General features: G+C 35.7%; 1 protein-coding gene across 1 annotated transcript; it reads right to left on the reverse strand.

The window, feature by feature from the left end:
• Positions 1-728: 728 nt before the first annotated feature.
• On the reverse strand, positions 729-13,740 carry LOC128229891 (location of vulva defective 1-like). Its single transcript, XM_052941790.1, has 13 exons — positions 13,506-13,740; positions 11,779-11,851; positions 11,305-11,640; positions 9,820-9,932; positions 9,468-9,603; positions 7,601-7,824; positions 6,939-7,028; positions 5,543-5,746; positions 5,048-5,198; positions 4,667-4,840; positions 4,275-4,400; positions 2,196-2,313; positions 729-1,363 (listed from the first exon to the last, which is right to left on the reverse strand). The coding sequence occupies exons 1-13, from the start codon at positions 13,728-13,730 to the stop codon at positions 1,111-1,113; spliced, it is 2,223 nt and encodes a 740-aa protein (XP_052797750.1). The 5' UTR covers positions 13,731-13,740; the 3' UTR covers positions 729-1,110.
• Between the last annotated feature and the right edge of the window lie 6,206 nt (positions 13,741-19,946).

Consider the following 19,946-nt stretch of genomic DNA (forward strand, 5'->3'; position numbering starts at 1 on the left):
GCAGCCAGAGTTATGTTTCCTGTGCACTGCACTTATTCTTAGTGAGATTTATCCGTCTGCTATGTTTGAATAATACGATTAAAACTACAGGGACAAGCCCAGTAGTAAAAATATAAACCCTGTTCAGGAACGCAAGTCTAGGGCCAAAACAATAATAAACTAGAGACAAAAACATTCTAACACCACTAACACAAATACGAACACAAAAAAACAATATGTCATCAGAATAACTCGAAGACATTTCGAGGCATAATGTACCGGACAAAAATAAGTATGAAAATTAACAAAGCGCATAAACCAAAAAAAATACAGCAACGGTGCAGCCGGAGTCACGGTTTCTTTGCACTGCACTTCTCCTCAATGAGATATACACTTGTATATGAAGTTTGAAGAAAACACCTTAAAGACTTTTGAAGTCATCACATCCGTAGATCATGCGATACATACATAGGTAACATCCATTTTCTTGTATACCACATGGTATCCATTTTTTTTTGGAAAATTATTTATATAGCCTAAGTCAAATTTGTTTTTAGATCACATAGTACACTAATATTGTGTAACAATGGAATTGAAAGTGTTGTTATTATGTAAAATACATCTGTATGACGTGCCGATAGAGGTGCACACATTATAAAAACTGTAGATCTCAATATATTTGACGGAATTGATAAAAGCTAATCTGATGAAGCCTAGCTCATTAAGGATGTAAAGCCTTAAACAAGAACTCAAACAAATTTAAGTGATTTATACCAGTCTTAGTCGACATTATACAATAACGATGTATTTAATCCAGAAATGTACAACACAGTGAAATACAAGCATGTATGACTAAATAATCAATGAAGTCGTTCAGGGGCCGTATACGTAAAACATCTCAGTGAAAATTTTGAACCCAGCGAAACATAGCTAATTTTCTGTGTTGAATTTAAAACCAAATAATGTTTTAAACCGAAACTATGAGAATATGCAAAGATAAGGTCAAAGCAAAACATGCATTTGAACACTTTTCAATTTAAGCAGAGGGTTTTTTAAAATAATTATCATTATCACTTAGTTGAACATGTTCTCTAAGTAGCCGTTATGAGTACAGCCACAGGTCAACAGGCACTATCCTATTATTCCTCCATGCCCTGACGACTGATAATAACAAAAGTGTAGTTCGTGGTTATCTCCGTCTCCCGTATCGTCCGGGTGCATCCCGCTGGCAGAGTCCTTGTTAAAAAGGTCGTCATCGTCCCAATGGACATACAAGTCACGTACGCTCATTCCGTACACCGTCTGACACTTCCCGCCGTAACGCATCAGGACGAACGGACGGTCCGTAGGCAGAATCATAGCCGCGCTTGATTGGCCGTCGCTTCTGATAAATAAGATGTAAAATATTAATATTTAGTTCGTTTATTATTTCTATGTAAAAACTATGAACATTACCGGAAAGTTATCGGTAACGCAGCGTACCCGAGGATCGGACTTCTTACAGCTGAATCATAAAATTTCTTGCATATCTTAAACGTTAAATTGAGAGAAACTGACGTCGGAATGCTGTGTTAAAACTGTTAAAAAAAAGAATAGCATGCGTAATTATTTACTGAAGTAAACTTTATGACTCGCAGTAATTTGAACGTAACGTTAAATATTTTACGAGAAATTTCGCTGATTAAAAATAGTCGTATTATATTGGCTTTTTAATAAAGATATCATATTTTGACCGTTCGCTTCTTTATCGTTATAGTTTTAATCGACAATCATAGCTTATCCATTTCGATATAAGTTTGAGGTTATTAGGGTCGGGAAGAAAGAGGTTTATTTCAAGGCCCGGTAAAAAGACGGAAACGCATGTATGTTATTCAGTTTGTTTCAGTGCAAGATCGCGATATATTTAACAGAGTGAGCTCCAAAAGCTATATTTCACGATAAGTGAAATATTGACTTTTAGTGTTCAAAAGCTTATCAGTAATCAAAAATCCTGCGAGCGTAACGTCATTTTGGAAATCTCCAAAAAAGACCTATGTGCACCGTTTTATCAGGACGTAAGAACAGGCTAAAATTTGAAAACAGTGCAAACTATCAAATTTCAATATTCACTGTTTCAAAACGTCGTTGAAATATTGTTTGAAACAGTGAAATATCAATAGTATTCCACTGATAAATATCTGTTAACAACGAGAAAGCATATAGTATATAAAACTTACCTGCAACAGTAATATATCCTGGTGTTGCTGTCATACGAGCCAGCTGGTAAGGTCCCACCCTGGCTGTTCGAGTTACTAATGTCCTCATCGTCCCAAAATATAGACCCATCCCGAAATCCTGGATTATAATATATATTTTGGTTATGCGCATTTCATTTATATAACAATGCAGTAGTTTTCAAACCACAAGTAAACATATCAAACAAAATGTTTCTGAAATATGTACATTGGCGTCAATGTGATTTTAAGTCGTGGAGTAAGACACGTAAAACACTGCATTGTCCAATAATACAATGCCTTAAGTTGATGCCAGAAGGTACAAAAAATTTCTAAATTTTAATGTCATTCGGTACCCTGTGGCATAAATATCACGCATGGAATCTAGGAACCAAGCCTCGAAGCGTTATAGTTAGCCAAAATCCTGTTTAAAGGCAAGTAGCGTAACAGTTAACCAAGATCTTGTTTAAAGGCTAGTAGCGTAACAGTTAACCAAGATCCTGTTTTAAGGCTAGTAGCGTAACAGTTAACCAAGATCCTGTTTAAAGGCTAGTAGCGTAACAGTTAACCAAGATCCTGTTTAAAGGCTAGTAGCATATCCGTTAACCAAGATTCTGTTTGAACGCTTGTAGCGTAACAGTTAACTAAGATTCTGTTTAAGGCTAGTAACGTATCAGTTAACCAAATACCTGTTTAAAGGCTAGTAGCGTAACAGTTAACCAAGATCCTGTTTAAGGCTTGTAGCGTAACAGTTAACCAAGATCCTGTTTAAAGGCTAGTAGCGTAACAGTTAACCAAGATCATGTTTAAGGCTTGTAGCGTAACAGTTAACCAAGATCCTGTTTAAAGGCTAGAAGCGTAACAGTTAACCAAGATCCTGTTTAAAGGCTAGTAGCGTAACAGTTAACCAAGATCATGTTTAAGGCTTGTAGCGTAAGAGTTAACCAAGATCCTGTTTAAAGGCTAGTAGCGTAACAGTTAACCAAGATCATGTTTAAGGTTTGTAGCGTAACAGTTAACCAAGATCCTGTTTAAAGGCTAGTAGCGTAACAGTTAACCAAGATCCTGTTTAAAGGCTAGTAGCGTAACAGTTAACCAAGATCATGTTTAAAGGCTAGTAGCGTAACAGTTAACCAAGATCCTGTTTAAAGGCTAGTAGCGTAACAGTTAACCAAGATCATGTTTAAAGGCTAGTAGCGTAACAGTTAACCAAGATCCTGTTTAAAGGCTAGTAGCGTAACAGTTAACCAAGATCCTGTTTAAAGGCTAGTAGCGTAACAGTTAACCAAGATCATGTTTAAGGTTTGTAGCGTAACAGTTAACCAAAATCCTGTTTAAAGCCTAGTAGCGTAACAGTTAACCAAGATCCTGTTTAAAGGCTAGTAGCGTAACAGTTAACCAAGATCCTGTTTAAAGGCTAGTAGCGTAACAGTTAACCAAGATCCTGTTCAAAGGCTAGTAGCGTAACAGTTAACCAAGATCCTGTTTAAAGGCTAGTAGCGTAACAGTTAACCAAGATCCTCTTAAAACTAGTAGCGTAACAATTAACCAAGATCCTGTTTAAAGGCTAGTAGCGTAACAGTTAACCAAGATCCTGTTTAAAGGCTAGTAGCGTAACAGTTAACCAAGATCCTGTTTAATGGCTAGTAGCGTAACAGTTAACCAAGACCCTGTTTAAAAGCTATTAGCGTAACAGTTAACCAAGATCCTGTTTAAAGGCTAGTAGCGTAACAGTTAACCAAGATCCTGTTTAATGGCTAGTAGCGTAACAGTTAACCAAGACCCTGTTTAAAAGCTATTAGCGTAACAGTTAACCAAGATCCTGTTCAAAGGCTAGTAGCGTAACAGTTAACCAAGATCCTGTTTAAAAGCTATTAGCGTAACAGTCAACCAAGCTCCTGTTTTAAGGCAAGTAGCGTTACAGTTTACCAAGATCCTGTTCAAAGGCTAGTACAGTAATTCAAGATCATAATTTAAGCAGAATTCGCAGATTCGCTCTGAATAAAACAAGTTAACATAAATTACACCCTATACTAGCATAAAGTTATATGTTCATGACAATTTTATTGACAGTTCGCGTACCATTTGGGCAGTTTCTGTATTTGAGCAGGCAGTATGACCCCCTTGGCCACAATCCATCGTATGTTGTTGTTGATGAAATGGTCTTAATGCAAAAGTCTGTTCTTATGTCGTCGCTAGCGAAACTTCCTGAAAGGCGAGCGCAGTGTGATTGTTCGATTAACAAGAACAGTTCTAGGCTTTAATAGTTTGAATGCATTAAAATATGTAATCCATAAAAAGCTGAGTGACGAAATTAAACCCAATTTTGATAAATTCATAATATATGTATCAATTATAAACGTGTTATTAATACGATTACAGTTTCATTTCTCAAGATTTTGTAACGACGTGTGCCTCTTAAGTCTTCACTTTTGAAGCAGTGAAATGAACAGCAAAAAACACAAAGTCCCTACCTGCTAGAAAATGTGAAATCCCGCTACTGTATCCATTGTTCGACCCTAGATCTTCCGTATCGTAGTGCCTCCAACCTGACTGCCAGGACACCTTGGCGCCCGGACATCCTGCGGCCGTCTTCATTAGACCGTAGTTACCTCGTGGCCACGTGACAGGTATTTGCAAGGAATGGTCTAGAACAGGAAATAGTTGTTGCATATGTTTTGAAAATTCATAAATTAGTAGCTCATTTGTACACTTGGACTGGTATCAGTTTTATTAATATTCTTGTTTGTTTGTTTAGCTAGTGTTGTTGTTTTTTTCCCATTTTTTCGAAAGCTAATTTAATACTAAACAAACCGATTGAATGCACAAATGTGCACATTTCTCTTTCTACAGACCGACTACGGACGGCATCGGATTTGGTCCTGTCGACATCTTGGCCATAGGGTACTGCTCAAGCGCCCGCCGTACATTGCCGGCTATCGTGGTCAGCAAAGTGTCGTAGATCGTGTCTTTACAAATTCCTTCCGCTGTCAGCTCATCCAAAATCTGATGTTTTTGAAGACAGCGAGTTTAAAAGGGAAATTTCATATACGGCTTCGTTTTATAACTGATTATATAATAACTATGTCTATGGTAATCACTTATTATCTATATTATTTCATTTATGTCTAACTTATCAAACTTTCGAGAAAGTGATTTGCCGTGGCACTTTGTGAAATCTCGTATTTTTAAGCCTACTTTGACAGCAATTTAACCACGTGATCACCACCTCCTGAACATCATTAATTTTAAAGATGATACACCAACGTGACCCGATTGTACCCACAATACGAAGTGATGAAGTGAACATTGCCATGCCGTCAACATTATTACTTCAGAATCTAACCTACCGGTCCGAAGTACGCCTTGCTGATGACGTCAGTAATTGAAATGACGTCAATCCGCGTGACTACAGGGGATGCCAACGTGCCGTCAGTCCTACTTGATGTGTGGTGTTGGCGTGCTATGCTGCTGCTCAAGTAGCGATGTTCATCGACTGTGAGCGAGGATGTGTATCCCATAAAGGGGCCGGAATGCGTCAACAAGGATGGATCCTGAAACATGTAATTAGTAGAAGAAATGAGAGCTGTTGACGCCTTTCTTGTGAGGTATCCCGCCATTTCAGTCAGCCTAAAAGGGCTTCAATTGAACATAGATGAACAAACTCAATGATTATGTAGTATTTAGTGTCATCGTGAAATACGATAAGCAAATTCATTTTTTTATTAAATAATATATTTCATGAAAAGACAGGGCGTATCTCAGCTCTGCCTACGTTCAATTGGTGGCCTGATTGGTGGAATGTTTTTTGCGGGAGACCTCAACCCCAAGAGGCGACAAGCTTTCTAATTTAAAGAAAGAAAAAATATGTTGACAATGTATTTAACAGTGTATATAACTTTAACATCTACGTATTTTACAATTTAATGAATTGACTTTTAAACTAATTTATCCAATATTTCCATATCATGGAATGTACACCATTAGCCAGCATTTTTAAATATCTTTTTATGCAGAATTGTCTGATATCCCGATATCATTTAATATCAGGTGTATTATATCTCATTGAGAGTTATCGCAGCCCGAGACAAAACGTTGCCTGATGCGTTAACCGAGCTTACAATTTTTGTTCGAGTGATGCGATTTTATGCTAGTAATCGAGATTATATTGCAATATTTGTGGTATTATTCCAGACGTTTTAATTCAAATTCGTGCATATCCGTAATACGCGTTCAACAAAATACAAGGGAGCTTTCTAAGTTTTCTTTTATTTATTAACTCCCATATCGGAACGGTAACGAGGGGGCGGAGCTTAACCGTTCAACACCTACCGTACCGCAGGTAGACAGACTTTACTTCAAGGAATCGTTCGATCTACTTTTTGACATGACATGTGAAAAAGAATTAATGCGCCGGGTAAACAAAGCGAGACGGGTGATGTTATGTGGATTGTTATAGTATGAATTGAAAGACCACTTTATTTACAAACGTTCACAATACTGAAAAAGTAACAAAAAATCTTGGTGGGGAACCGAGGGGAGAGATACTTGTAGAAAATAACCTAAAAATGGAAATAGGTTGACTAAATGACTCAGACTTAGGCTAACCTAAGTTGGTAAGAAACTCCGCTCCCTTATGTGACTTATTCACGAGAAATGACGTCATAAACTCTAACCTAAACAAAGAAATAATATTCTTTGATGAAATGAGCCATTAAGCTAATGACTAATAGAAAGACCACAAACCGTCTCGAGTATTTCCATGGCCAGACCGGAAAGACTCTGGCTATACCGTTCCAGAGTCTTCGTCCCGAGGTCGGCAGACATGATAACACTCTGAAATATTATTAAGGGAAGTTCATGCACAAAATGCACCGGTAATATGCGTCTAGAAATTCAGAGTAGAGTTCAAGAAAGATAACGCAAAGAAAACAATGGCCGCTTACGCTCATGCAAATGTAATATAAATATTGTGGGATCGGACTCGGGCTCAACGTTGAGACTGAGTCAGAGACTGTTTAAAATCATGTAATATTCGACAAGCTTTGCAGAGTCTGGACATAGACTCAGCTGCTGAAACTGAGTCCAATTTTCAGACTCACACTTGAGACCGTTCGTAATAACGGCCCCAGATGTTTTGGGAGCAAACATACGGCAAATGTTATTTTGATAATATCTAATCTGAGAGTGAGACGCCGATCGCATGCAGTAAGACATGGTTTAAGCCTGTACCTGTCCTAGCCACATTCTGGTTCAGGTGAATAGCAATCAGACTTAAATATATTTATATACATTTATGTGTGTTAGTTTCTTAAATAACATATTCGTTTGGGCTCAGGAAACAGTATTTAATTTGCACACTTAATAGGATTACGCAACACAAATTTTGACCTACTCATAATACTTACAGTGCCCCAGTTATCAAGAAATTGCATATACTCGGTGACATTGTTCGGGTTAAACACAATTGGTAGTCGACACACATCCGCGGCAAAATTGCGGGAAACTGTAAAGTTTCCTTCCGGTCTCAAAGCGTTACCCTGGTAACGAACGCTTCCTTGTTTGCATGTTATGGTCCTATCAAAGTAAACTTGAGATCCGTCAGAAAGCACTCTGGCTCTCGAGTAAAAGTCTACAATGCATGAACAAATAGTTAGAAAAAATCGGTGATAATAGTAAAAACAAATGAAAGGAAATAAAGTTTGAATAGGTTATTTGCGGTATGCATTATTTGTCTTTATTAAAATTAAAATTGGACTTGAAATGACATTTTACCGAAGCCAAAAGTTTGTTTGTATTATTTATTTGTTTTTTAACTCTTTTTTTAAACATTTCTTAAACATATGCGGAGTTTTGTTTCAGTGTGACGGATTCATGCCAAAAAGCAGGAATTTAAACCCTTTATATTCTTTTCAATGTATTTATTTCTAACGGGTTTTTGATGCAAATGTACGAGCATTATTTAGAAGAAGTTTTCCTCAACGTTTAATAAAGAACTAGCAGGCAGCAGATACATGAATCATTTTGAAGTGTAAGCCCGTGTGACTTAAGTGAACCGTTGACATGTTAAGGTCTTTTTTTATTTCTGGCTCAAAATGTAATATTGGACGGATGCGACAAGCGTGTCCCCTCCCACAAGAAGGAAATTTAAGAATACTGTTACAAAAGTACAATTTTGCAGCATTCTGGGTGTCAACATTCATTGAAATTATAATACCAGTTAATGACCAGTTAAACGTTGCATGTCCTACTAGAGGAATAAGTTTCGGACACCGTTTGAAAAGAAAATCAAGATGTCAAATAAACATGCTGTTAGCCTTCGATTAATATTCCAGGCTATTAAGCACTTGAAGAGAAACCCCCCAAAATGTGTACGCCCGCGTATACTGGAGTTTGCCTATGTATGCCTTTGGCAGGGGTAATTTATAGTAATACATGATGTAATGAAGCTTTTGTTTCATTTCCTTCATGAATTAACATTTGTTTCAATGATGATTCTTTTAACGCTGTCAGAGCACTTGAATTTTAAACGCGAGGAGAAATACCGTATTTTCACCGTTTAAAATTATGGTGGACCGATTATTCAGAACTTTGTTACACAACGTGTTTAACGACAGCGCTATTAACTGTTAAACGTGACCTGTTTAATGACAGATCATAAGCATAAGTATATTCACAATACTTCCAGAGCTGTAACTATTTGAAAGTTAACAACGATGACGTTAACAACGTTGTTAACTTAAGCAATGTTTTGGACAATCGGCACAGTATCTTATACAACACAACTTTCACCCACCTGAGTTTCCCATCAATGCATTGCTTTGAACAGAAGAAGGATGGCTCGCTGAAACAGAATGTTAACATGTGGGAGGGTTGATATATTGGAGGTGTGGGCAGGCAGGATTTTGACAGACTCAGTGAAACCGAAACACGGGATATAGACATGTTTGATGCTTAAAACATCCCAGACCCCGTGAGTGATATTTAGACAATGACGATTGCAGCTTGTCCGAATCCCCTGCATGCACCCGCCGCACTCCCCTCCCCCACACACTTTGGGCTGACACATTGATAGGTGCATTGTTGTTAAAGTGTCAAAAAGGGTTTACCTTTAAACAAGTTTACTTTTTGGCTATTGCCCTTAAAGTTTTCAATGTATTTTTCTATTAAAACCAGCCATTTCACACTTTAGAGTAAAAACTTTATTTCTCTATCATCTATCATCTATTCTGTAAATAAATCAAGGCGGACGTTATAAATATTAAAATAATTTACCGGAAATATTCACACGTGTCAACCTCTCAGCTTGAAGGGATTTACCCCCATGCACGAGAAACGTGGCCTCACTTCTGCTGCAGGAGGAGCTGGTGGAGTAACTCGCCTCTCTGACACTATTTTGGCTTCCTGTTAGCTAAAACAATGCAATACACTGGCAATAATTCGAGAACGAAAATGCTCGAATTACTCGGTATTTCGAGTAATCCCAAGTTTTGACTTCAGAACTGTATACATGTCCAAGCTTTTTGATAAAACTATGGTATACATATTATAAGATATGTAAGTTACAAACGATGTTTGATATTCAGACGTCCGACTCAATGCGTGCATCGACCAATCAGCCACTTACCTCGAGAATTCTCCTGTCCAGCAGCATCCCAGTATCAGGAGAGAGTTCAGGATTTCCCGTCAGCAGATTGTAACCTATCCCCACATACTGCAGCGGGGTACCCGTCACGTTTGCTGTGCAAATATAAAATCAGAAGGCTAATGTCGGAATCTGTTATAATTATATATCCGTGTAAATCTAGACACTTCAGTCGACAGTGTGTTTAAAATCATGCTTTTAAACTGGGAGTGGTCGAGCAGGTAAGGTGTCCGTCTCCCATTGAAGAGGTCGTTGGCTCGAGCCCCGTGACCAATGGGACGTTTTATTGGAATCTCAAAAAGAAATTTAGTACTGGTTGCTACCCAGGCAAACAGAATCGATATGGATTTATATCAGCATATGGAAGATATTTATTTTTGATTTTAGTGTAAGATCGTATTTTATTTTACGAGTTTCGTAGATAAAACAAATTTTCACGTGGCTTTTCATGATATTATCGGAGTTTTTTTATAAATACCCCGTGTTTTCTACGCCGCTACCACTGGGACACTCCTTACTCACAGTTATAGCTGATAACGTATCTGTCAATATTCTTTTTCCGGTTCTCGGAGGAAAAGTCCTCCGTTTTTTCTATAATTTATTATTCACTCGTTTATTAGTGCAAACATTTTATGGTTATTAATCGATGAACTTGTATCGAGCATTTATGTTCCAAAAAAGACGAAAGCACTTTTTATTAAAGAGGGCATGACTACATGATCAATTTACTATGCCGCTATTTATTGCATGAAAATTTGAAAGTCGAACGTTTTAGCAAAACAATTGTGGATAATCATAGGCTTAAACATTGTTCTTAGTTTCAGAGTTTGTTTAATGATACATGGATATTCATTATTTAGTAATCCTTCAGTGTCAAAGACCAGTCTGATTCGCTTGAAGACAGGTCGTTTTCAAGGTAAAGATTGAAAACCAGGTTTGACAAACTTTGAGGCGTTTGTTGGGTATTTTTTTTATTTTTTTTTATTGTTTTGTGAATTTTCCGGGAAGTTTGTATTACGTATTACAACGAAACACAATTCCTAAGGATATTTAAACAATGATTAAACATTGTATTTACGTTCGAGCATTTGTTTTCGTCTATAATTTGTTTAGTATGACAGCAAATGTTCGAAAATTCAGCTTCAAAATTCAAGAAAACGTTTAAAAAAACAGGATGACCATTTTTCTAACAAACTGAAAGTTATGTTACCTTTAATTTTCTAAATATCAAATTATTTTGGCAACATTTTCCGGTACAATGATGTGTTAGGTTTTGACCAAGGGGAAGAAACTACAATATATTTTAGAAAGTAGTTAATTTTTTTTGATGTTATTACTGTTTTTTTTTACACTTATAAGACTCCATATTTCATCGAACAGCATGAAAGAAACAGTTGTACCCCAATTATGTTAAAATAAGCAAGTACAAACTAGAAACACTTTATGTAATAAATACAAGTACATTACCTGCCATAAGCCAGTACTGGTATGGTGTAGATGGTGCTTCAGTGGATGGAGTCGTGGGTATGGGCGTAGTTGTTGCTGTTGTTGTTGTAGGTTTAGGCGTCATCGTTGTCGTGGGTGTGGGCATAGTTGTTGTTGTTGTAGGATAAGGTGTCGTCGTATTACGTTTTAAGCTCGTCGATGTCGTTGGTAAAGGCGTCGTTGATGCCGCAGGTATAGGCGTCGTGGATGCCGTAGGTACATGTGTAATTGATGTAGGAATCGTTGTCGATTGATCAGACGCCGTCGTTGATGTGTGGCCATTTGTTGCATGACTGTGTGCTTTTGTTGTTGTCGTTACTGAAAAGTAATATTTCACATAAAGGTAAACATGATGTGTGTTTTAAAATCTTTTCTTCCATGCAATGCAATATCACTTTTATATTTAGCTGAAAATACGAACGAATTTCAATTAAATATTAAATTAAGTATACTTACCTAAGTCGCTGTCAGGGATATTGCCGGGGCATGTTTGTGCATTGACATTGTTGTCGTCTGCCACATATCCATACTGGAACCATTTAAGTACTTTTATAATGTAAACATTTATATTCGTTTCAACACTTCAGACCTCTACATTAAGTAATGATGAAAGGTAATACGTATGCATTATCCGAGTCAACCGCAACGTCTGACTACCAAAATAAACACTTGGCAGAATTAAAAAATACTGCCATCCGATTTGACAAAATTAAATTTTGAACACTAAAATATATTTACCTATTGTTAAGTGTTTGTCGACATGCGTTTATCAATCTAAAAAGTATGTGGCCTAGCGCAGGCGACCTCGTAAACTTGACACTTGCATATAGAAAAGTCCACTTAGTTATAGTAGTGTTTGAAATCAAATTTATCACCTGGTCAAGCATATATTTAAACGAATGAATAACGTGTGCCTAAATATTTACCAAAATAAATGTAAGCAGATTTGAAGTTGAGGAACTCCATCATATTGAAGACAAAATCGTTCGAACACGTCGTTCCAATACAAACTCACTATCAGAAACATTTATATGTGATATTGTTTTACAAGATCGTCTATTTGTTTTTACTTTATCATGGAAATAACTGCATAATGATTGTTGACTGAGTAATTTGCCTTATTTTGATATAATTTAAAATGGTTTGTGTGCTGAGAAAAGGAAGCTTTACATTTTTTGGATTTTTTTTTTAAAAGTCATTGACGTCCAGTAAGTTGAAATGAAGAACAAATACAAAACATGTCATACCTTTTGATTAATGTTCTTATAACCATTTATTTTACACATTAGTAATCAGCCATTAAACACCTTTAAACTTATGCAACAACGAATACTTTTCAACCGATACCAAAAGGACACAGAGTCCCCATGCAGCATCAAATACCTTTCAACTGATACCAAAAGGACACAAGTCACCATGCAGCATCAAATACATTACAAGTGATACCAAAAGTACACGGAGTCCCAATGCAGCATCAAATACTTATCAACCGATACCAAAAGTACACGGAGTCCCCATGCAGCATCAAATACTCTTCAACCGATATCAAAAGTACACGGAGTCCCCATGCAGCATCAAATACTTTTCAACCGACTCCAAAAGGACACGGAGTCCCCATGCAGCATCACATACTTTTCAACTGATACCAAAAGGACACGGAGTCCCCATTCAGCACCAAATACATTTCAACTGATACCAAAAGGACACGGAGTCCCCATGCAGCATCACATACTTTTCAATCGATAACAAAAGTACACGGAGTCCCCATTCAGCATCAAATACTTTTCAACTGATACCAAACGGACTCAAGTTACCATGCAGCATCAAATATCTTTCAACTGGTACCAAAAGTACACGGAGTCCCCATGCAGCATCAAATACTCTTCAACCGATACCAAAGGGACACGGAGTCACCATGCAGCATCAAATACCTTTCAACTCATACCAAAAGGACACGGAGTCACCATGTAACATCAACTACCTTTGATGATACCAAAATGACACGGAGTTCACTTGCATCATCAAATACCGTTCAACTGATATCATAAGTACACGGAGTCACCATGCTGCATCGATATTAAGCATGCAATTAAAACTTATTTTTAGTCGAATTCCTTATTTGACATGGTGACCAGTAAGGGTTAAATGGGTTACAATTACGGATGAAAAAACCGTAGCCCTACCTTGTGTTCAAATTGGATAACTGAGAACCCGCTGTGAGACCCGTGTACCTGACCCACGGACTTACAATCGAACTCGTACATATATCCGATCGGGGCTCCGTCCGCTGACGCCTGGCCATATACTGCGGTTTCAACATTGTAGTTACATACACATGGATAGTCCGCTCTCACTTTTAGAAAACTTAAGCTGGAAATTATCAAAACTGAAACAAAAAAGATCTTCATGTTTGTGCCATGAGTTTGCATGGTGTAAATGTAAAAGTATGGCGTGATCTTGTAGAGAAAGGCTATAATTAGATATGTGAATGATAAGCATTTTTTGTCATTTTGAAATAGAGCAACGGAATAGAAGTGCTAGTTAGGAAGTTGAAAAATTGATAAGACTGAGTGTTCATATACAAGTCGTGCACTTATTATCATAGACATACGAGATTTGCAGTTGTTGACCGATCTAATTTTGAAAAATAAAATATTGAACATGCTTTATCTTTCTAGTATAAGGCATGGCAGTCATACTTGACAGGAAGACTTTAAAACAATATTCCACAATTTGCTTGATATGGAAGCGAAGATATTACGAGCTTTTCAGAACTTTATATCAGCCACTGCTTTCTCGGCAGACTATGTTTACCGTGAAATAGGTTGCACTGAGCCGAGAAGGCAATTGTGTTAATTATATAACGTTAGACACGTCAGTAATCCCACTTTCAAGAGTGAGAAAAAATACCACCCTAAGGATAAATACTTTTGAAAAACCTAAAATAAAAATTAAAAGTATTTTGACTCAATGTGTACTTACTATGCAATGATTTTTGTTTCCTCTGGTTGATTGTCATAACAGGGATATTCGACAAGTGCTATATTTTGCATGCATACATACAATTAGTGGTGTAGCCTTAATTTTAAATACTTGGTGATGTTCAGTGTTTCGTCGGTCTCGCTCCGACCTGGTCTTGTATTCGGAGCTCCTCGGCCATTTTTATCGAAAACAACCTTGGATCTATGCCGGTACATCAATTGAAGTAGATCGTAAATTTTTGAATTATATCATGAATAAAATGTAGTGTTTTAGCTTGTATATATTGATTTAAGTTTAAATTGATTGCCAGTGAAGTGTGTTCTTGCAAAATGGGGCTAGGCTTACAGGGCGACTAAGTCTGAGGTCTTTTTACCTACGCTCATTGGAACAGTCTAAATATAGTTTGTACTTACTGCACTACCCCGCCAAATTGTTTAACACCAGTCAAGAAAACTTTGGGCGCAAAGTTTATTATACCACAAAGGAGTAGAATTCACTTGGAACATAAACACACTATTGTCTGAAAACTCAGACACGTTTCTTTTTAAAAAAAATATTGGACTTTCAAAGCATCACTTTTAAAAAAAAAAGTAAGACACTTAGACTAATGCATTAAATAATATTCTCAAATGACGGATATAATAATGACGATTCAAATCTGTATAAAAATCTGCCATTTTTTACACTGTTATTAATTAGTTTTCAAAGGGTAGTGACCCCTGATGACTTTAAAACATTGATTTTCACTCAATCCTTACACAAAACAAGACTTAGTAAAAAATAAACTAAAACCAGATATAAATTAATATACAAGTACTAGTGTTTTCTGTTTTTATTCAATAAACATAAATTGTACACCCACTATTATAAATGTATTAATAACAGAACAGAATTTATTACACGTAAACTATACAGTTTTTTTGTGTTTTATATACATAATAAATATATTACAATTACAATTATACAATGTAGTGTGAAACATTAAATCAATATTATAATCAATCTATGTTTAAGGATGAATTGATATAGTAAATCACCAATCTATCAAACTATAATAGTACAATATTACAAATGTTGGAACAAATGATATTCAATTGATCATTTCTAACATTAAAACAGACTAACATCGTATATATAGAAATAAATAGTAACGCATAGTTACAAATGTTAACAAAGCATACTACTGCTTGAAATAAATATGTGTATCAAGGCATATAATTATAGATTCATTAATAAAGTAGAACGCACCTTAAATGCTTCTGATATGTATTTGCTTAATATAAATGTTTCAGACGTGTTCTGTGTATTAAGCAGTTGCACAAGTTTAAACATACTAGGTCGAACTCTAAAATAACCTTTAATATAAGTTTGTCTTAATTGGACATAAGGTGTACACTTCAATATAAAATGATATTCGTCTTCTATTTCGTTCGAATCACATACTTGACAAAGACGTAAATGGCGCTCTAATCTATCATATCTGCCAGTATGAAATCTTATGCGAACATATACGTATTTTTGTGATAGAAATTCTTAGATTTCTTGACACAATATTGTCTAAATAGGATTCAAACTCAAATGCAGTTTTAAGTACTCTATAAACAGTTAAAACACCATTTTCATTACCACGTCCCTGCCATTGTTGTAAATATTCGTCTATCAGACGCTGTTTAAAAATACAAATGAACTGGTTTTCGTTTAGCTGTGTATCATTACACCATACATATTAAAAGCCATATCGGGTGAGAAGGTTCTTAACCTTATTGAACCAATTATCTTTATTGTTAACAATATCTAACACAGCGTCTTCTATCACAGGTTGAGTAATTACATTATCACTTTTCTTAAGTTTGAACCAGCATTTTACAATACGTACATATCTATTTATATACACTTAGTATCTACTCAATTCACCGTATAAAGCATCATTTGAAGACAATTGTCTGACGCCTAGTACGGCTTTGAAGAATTTTAAATGTATCTTCTTTAGCTGAGTAGACTTCGTTAATCCCCAAATTTCACACCCGAAACAAAGGCATCAAATAATTGCAAAGCTACCCTAGGTTGACATTCATACTTTTTTAACAACAAGGTGTTTACTGCTTTTAAACCTTTACCATATAATTTTTGGGTATTAAGGCTAAAATTACCAGTATAATTTAAAATTAATCCTAGATAGTTAAAATAATTTACAATGTCAACATCTTCATTTGCATACAACCATTTTCCATTACGTTTTGTGCCACCTCTTTTGCGAAAAATAATTGTATTAAGTATTAATAAAATAACTAGGTTTCTTGTAGTTAAATCTTGATTAATCTGTGATATCCGTTATTAATAAAGTTTCATAATGATAAGGCTTTAATTACCGTTTACATAATACTAAGAGTTCCATATTGCGGTATTTTCACACAATATATTTATCATTGTTAAGGCAGATCAGTTTTATCACCTGAATATAATTAAACATACAGCAGAAAATCTCATATATTAAACAATAATTTGATCCGATTTTATATAGCCGCCTTATATGAGCCGTTAAATTAAAACATACGTCATATAAGTCAGCTTAAAATAAATAAATATACTAGTAATAGTGTTTTCTGCATAATTGCATTTCTTTATCCGATTTCACAATTATGTAAGTCATTGTTGTCCATTCACATATTCATATTCACGCCAAACCAACTATGAAAACTGAATATTCATAACTGAGTAAGTGAAGCAAGTTTGAACTGAATATCTTGGACGGTTTTTAAGTTATTTAACAAAACAATAAAAATATCATAGTCTCTTAGTATACAAAGGAACATAAATCTAACAATATTGAAACATAAGTTACATTAGTAGTCACAAAGAAACGTAGTTTTACTTCGAGGAAATATAGAAAGTATACATTTGGTATCTTAAACGGCTGATAAATAATTGACAATAAATCACCCAATGCGACAAGATGAAAACTGTAGTTGTGTTCACTATCAAACATGCTTGAAAATATTTGAATTTTGAAAAATCAGGGGCCAACACTTTTTACCATGACTTTAGTCCAAAATGGACCATAATCGAACTTTACTGCGATCTATTAGTTATAATACATGTATCCAACTGTATATCTGCTAATTATTGACATACAACGGAAGGCCTGACTGATTGATAAGTATTCAGGTTAATCACACTCAATATACAGTTTGAATAACATAATTAATTACATTTCTAACAATAAGAAGTATACAATGTTTAATTCTATAAAAAAATATTCATACTCCTGGCCAACATAGGCATGAGAGTTAACAAACGGCATACAATCCATATATGCAAAGAAAATCATGTTAAGTGATACAATCAACTGCAAAAACAAATGCAAAATATACACAGCTTACTATAGAACAAGATGACTAGAACATAAACAGTTTAAACAATATTGAGATTAAAGATAATGGAATATGACTCAGTTGTCATTAACATTGAGCATTATGATTTTAATAAACAAAGCTTTGCCTGATAAACTAACTCCATCCACGGCACTCAGGAGCGGGTCAAGGATTTGATGTTGGAGGGGCGTAACTTAGGGACGTAACCTTTTGACTTTCGCCCCTTCCTTAGAACCTAAATTAACTAGGTTAAAACTGTTGACGGGAGGGGTATTTTTTAACAATTTCTAGTCCTTTAAGATATTTTTCAAACTTTTCGCATGCCCATACCGAGGCTGTCATTTCTTTCTCAATTTGCGCGTATCTCTTTTCTGCATCGGATAACGGTCTCGAACAATACGCTACCGGCTTGAGATTTGAACCGTCTTTAACGAACAGTGTTCCACCTAATCCGTATTTCTTTACTCATTTTCTCCTATGTAAAAAAAAAAGTAAATTAAGGCGATTTTAGAGGGGCCGCCGGTTGCACCCCCTGGATCTGCTAGTGGCACTAACCTAGTATTTTTTATTTCCCTCAATGTAATACGATAATTGTACTCTTACTGATTAATACATTTGACAATAAGTTGTAACTAAAACGATGAGCTATTCACCTTTCAGCTTTTATTTCGTAAATGCTTAGTCCCTCCTTATACGGGAAAAGAAAGAAGACAATAGAGAGATTGGGATCTAAGGCGTGCAAGTGTACTTGTACGCGTAGCTACACGTGAGTGTTAATGTTATATTTTGGCCTCAAACTCGTTTGTTAAATTTGCTTGTACTAATACGATGTGTAGGCTCGCTGATATTCGCAATCATCACTTTCCTCGTCCAATTATAATACATGTCATGCTAAAAGTGTGCAATCTACACATACCATGATGACGTAGTGCACAAGAAGAAGTCAACATATACACGTACCTGTACAAGTAGTGCTTCGCAACCCCCTTTTATATGCATATGCAAGGTTCAAATATCGTAATGTAATGGAAAACGTTTATACCCTCCAATAGAGCATCGTCGCATTCGAAAAGTAACTTAATACTTGCATGTTGACAAACGTGCAGCCAGTTTTCTACGTACATCAATGCAATTGGACGGTGTAGTATTTACATTATTATCACAAGTTTTTGAGGGATTATTCATTAACTACACTGGAATATTATTTGCTAATTGGTTGACCTGACTTACACAAAATAGCACATGGTTTGATTTGTAAGCAGTTGATGTAGCAATGGGAAGAAAATAACCCCTAAACAATATATACAGGCGTAACTTAAAGTTGGCCCCAACAACTGCAACTGCTCTAGAAACCTGGGAGCTCAGGGTTTTGAAATTTAAGCCACCTAACACTGCCGTGTGATTTTATGGAATTTAAATCATACTTAGGCAAACTTCCACTATAATACCAACGTCAACATTTAAACAATATACAAAGCCTTATTGGAATTAACAATTTGCAGATATGAACAAGTCGATGAAAGAACTGAAAGGAGGTCAAGACTGCGAAAGTTATGCACATACAAAACTGCAAGGTGTTAATTACGAGCAGCACATCGTGAATGGGTGTTAGATTACAACAAAACTATTGAAAATGAGCTACAAGAGACTGCTGAAGTTCATAACGATGCATTTTGGAAAATAAAAAGAGACGAAAGAATAAACCGACGGAAAAACAACAACATTTTAAATGGTTTTTGATGGAATATGTGTAAAGGCCTTGAAGATATTAACAATGGTTGGAAGATGTTCTTTGACAGCTTGTATATTCCTTCGGATGTGTTAAATGACAATCATCTTTCTAATATTTAGGAAAAACTGAAAACGATAAACGAAGCAATTAAATCATCACACGGCAGTGTTATGAATATACTAGAGAATGACATTAAAGCAGAACTTGAAACTGTGAAAATAATAAGGGTTGTGCATATGATGTTATATATTATGATCACATTAAGTACGGGGCCCCTATATTTCTCGATCTCTTAAACAAATTGTCTTCAAGCATGGCAAAGTTAGGCCATTGTCCAGTCGAAATAAAATAGGGGATAATTATGACCCTTTCAAAGGCGAAAATAAACACAAAAACAATTACAGAGCGAATTCATTATGCTTCACAATTCTAAAGCTATATGTAACGGTTAAAATAAACATATCAGGATATCATAATCAACATATATAACAATATCCATATACAAGGATAACAAGTCGGGTTCCAAAAAGGTTTAAACT

The sequence above is a fragment of the Mya arenaria genome, chromosome 4 (genome assembly GCF_026914265.1).
Source record: "Mya arenaria isolate MELC-2E11 chromosome 4, ASM2691426v1".
Lineage (NCBI taxonomy): Eukaryota > Metazoa > Mollusca > Bivalvia > Myida > Myidae > Mya > Mya arenaria.

Coding starts and splice junctions, on each gene's coding strand:
- LOC128229891 (XM_052941790.1), bottom strand. CDS start 13,730: ATGAAGATCTTTTTTGTTTCAGTTTTGATAATTTCCAGCTTAAGTTTT. Junction 5,199..5,542: donor GCAAGGCGTACTTCGGACCG/GTAGGTTAGATT, acceptor CAAAAACATCAG/ATTTTGGATGAGCTGACAGC. Junction 4,401..4,666: donor GATTTCACATTTTCTAGCAG/GTAGGGACTTTG, acceptor CTCGCCTTTCAG/GAAGTTTCGCTAGCGACGAC.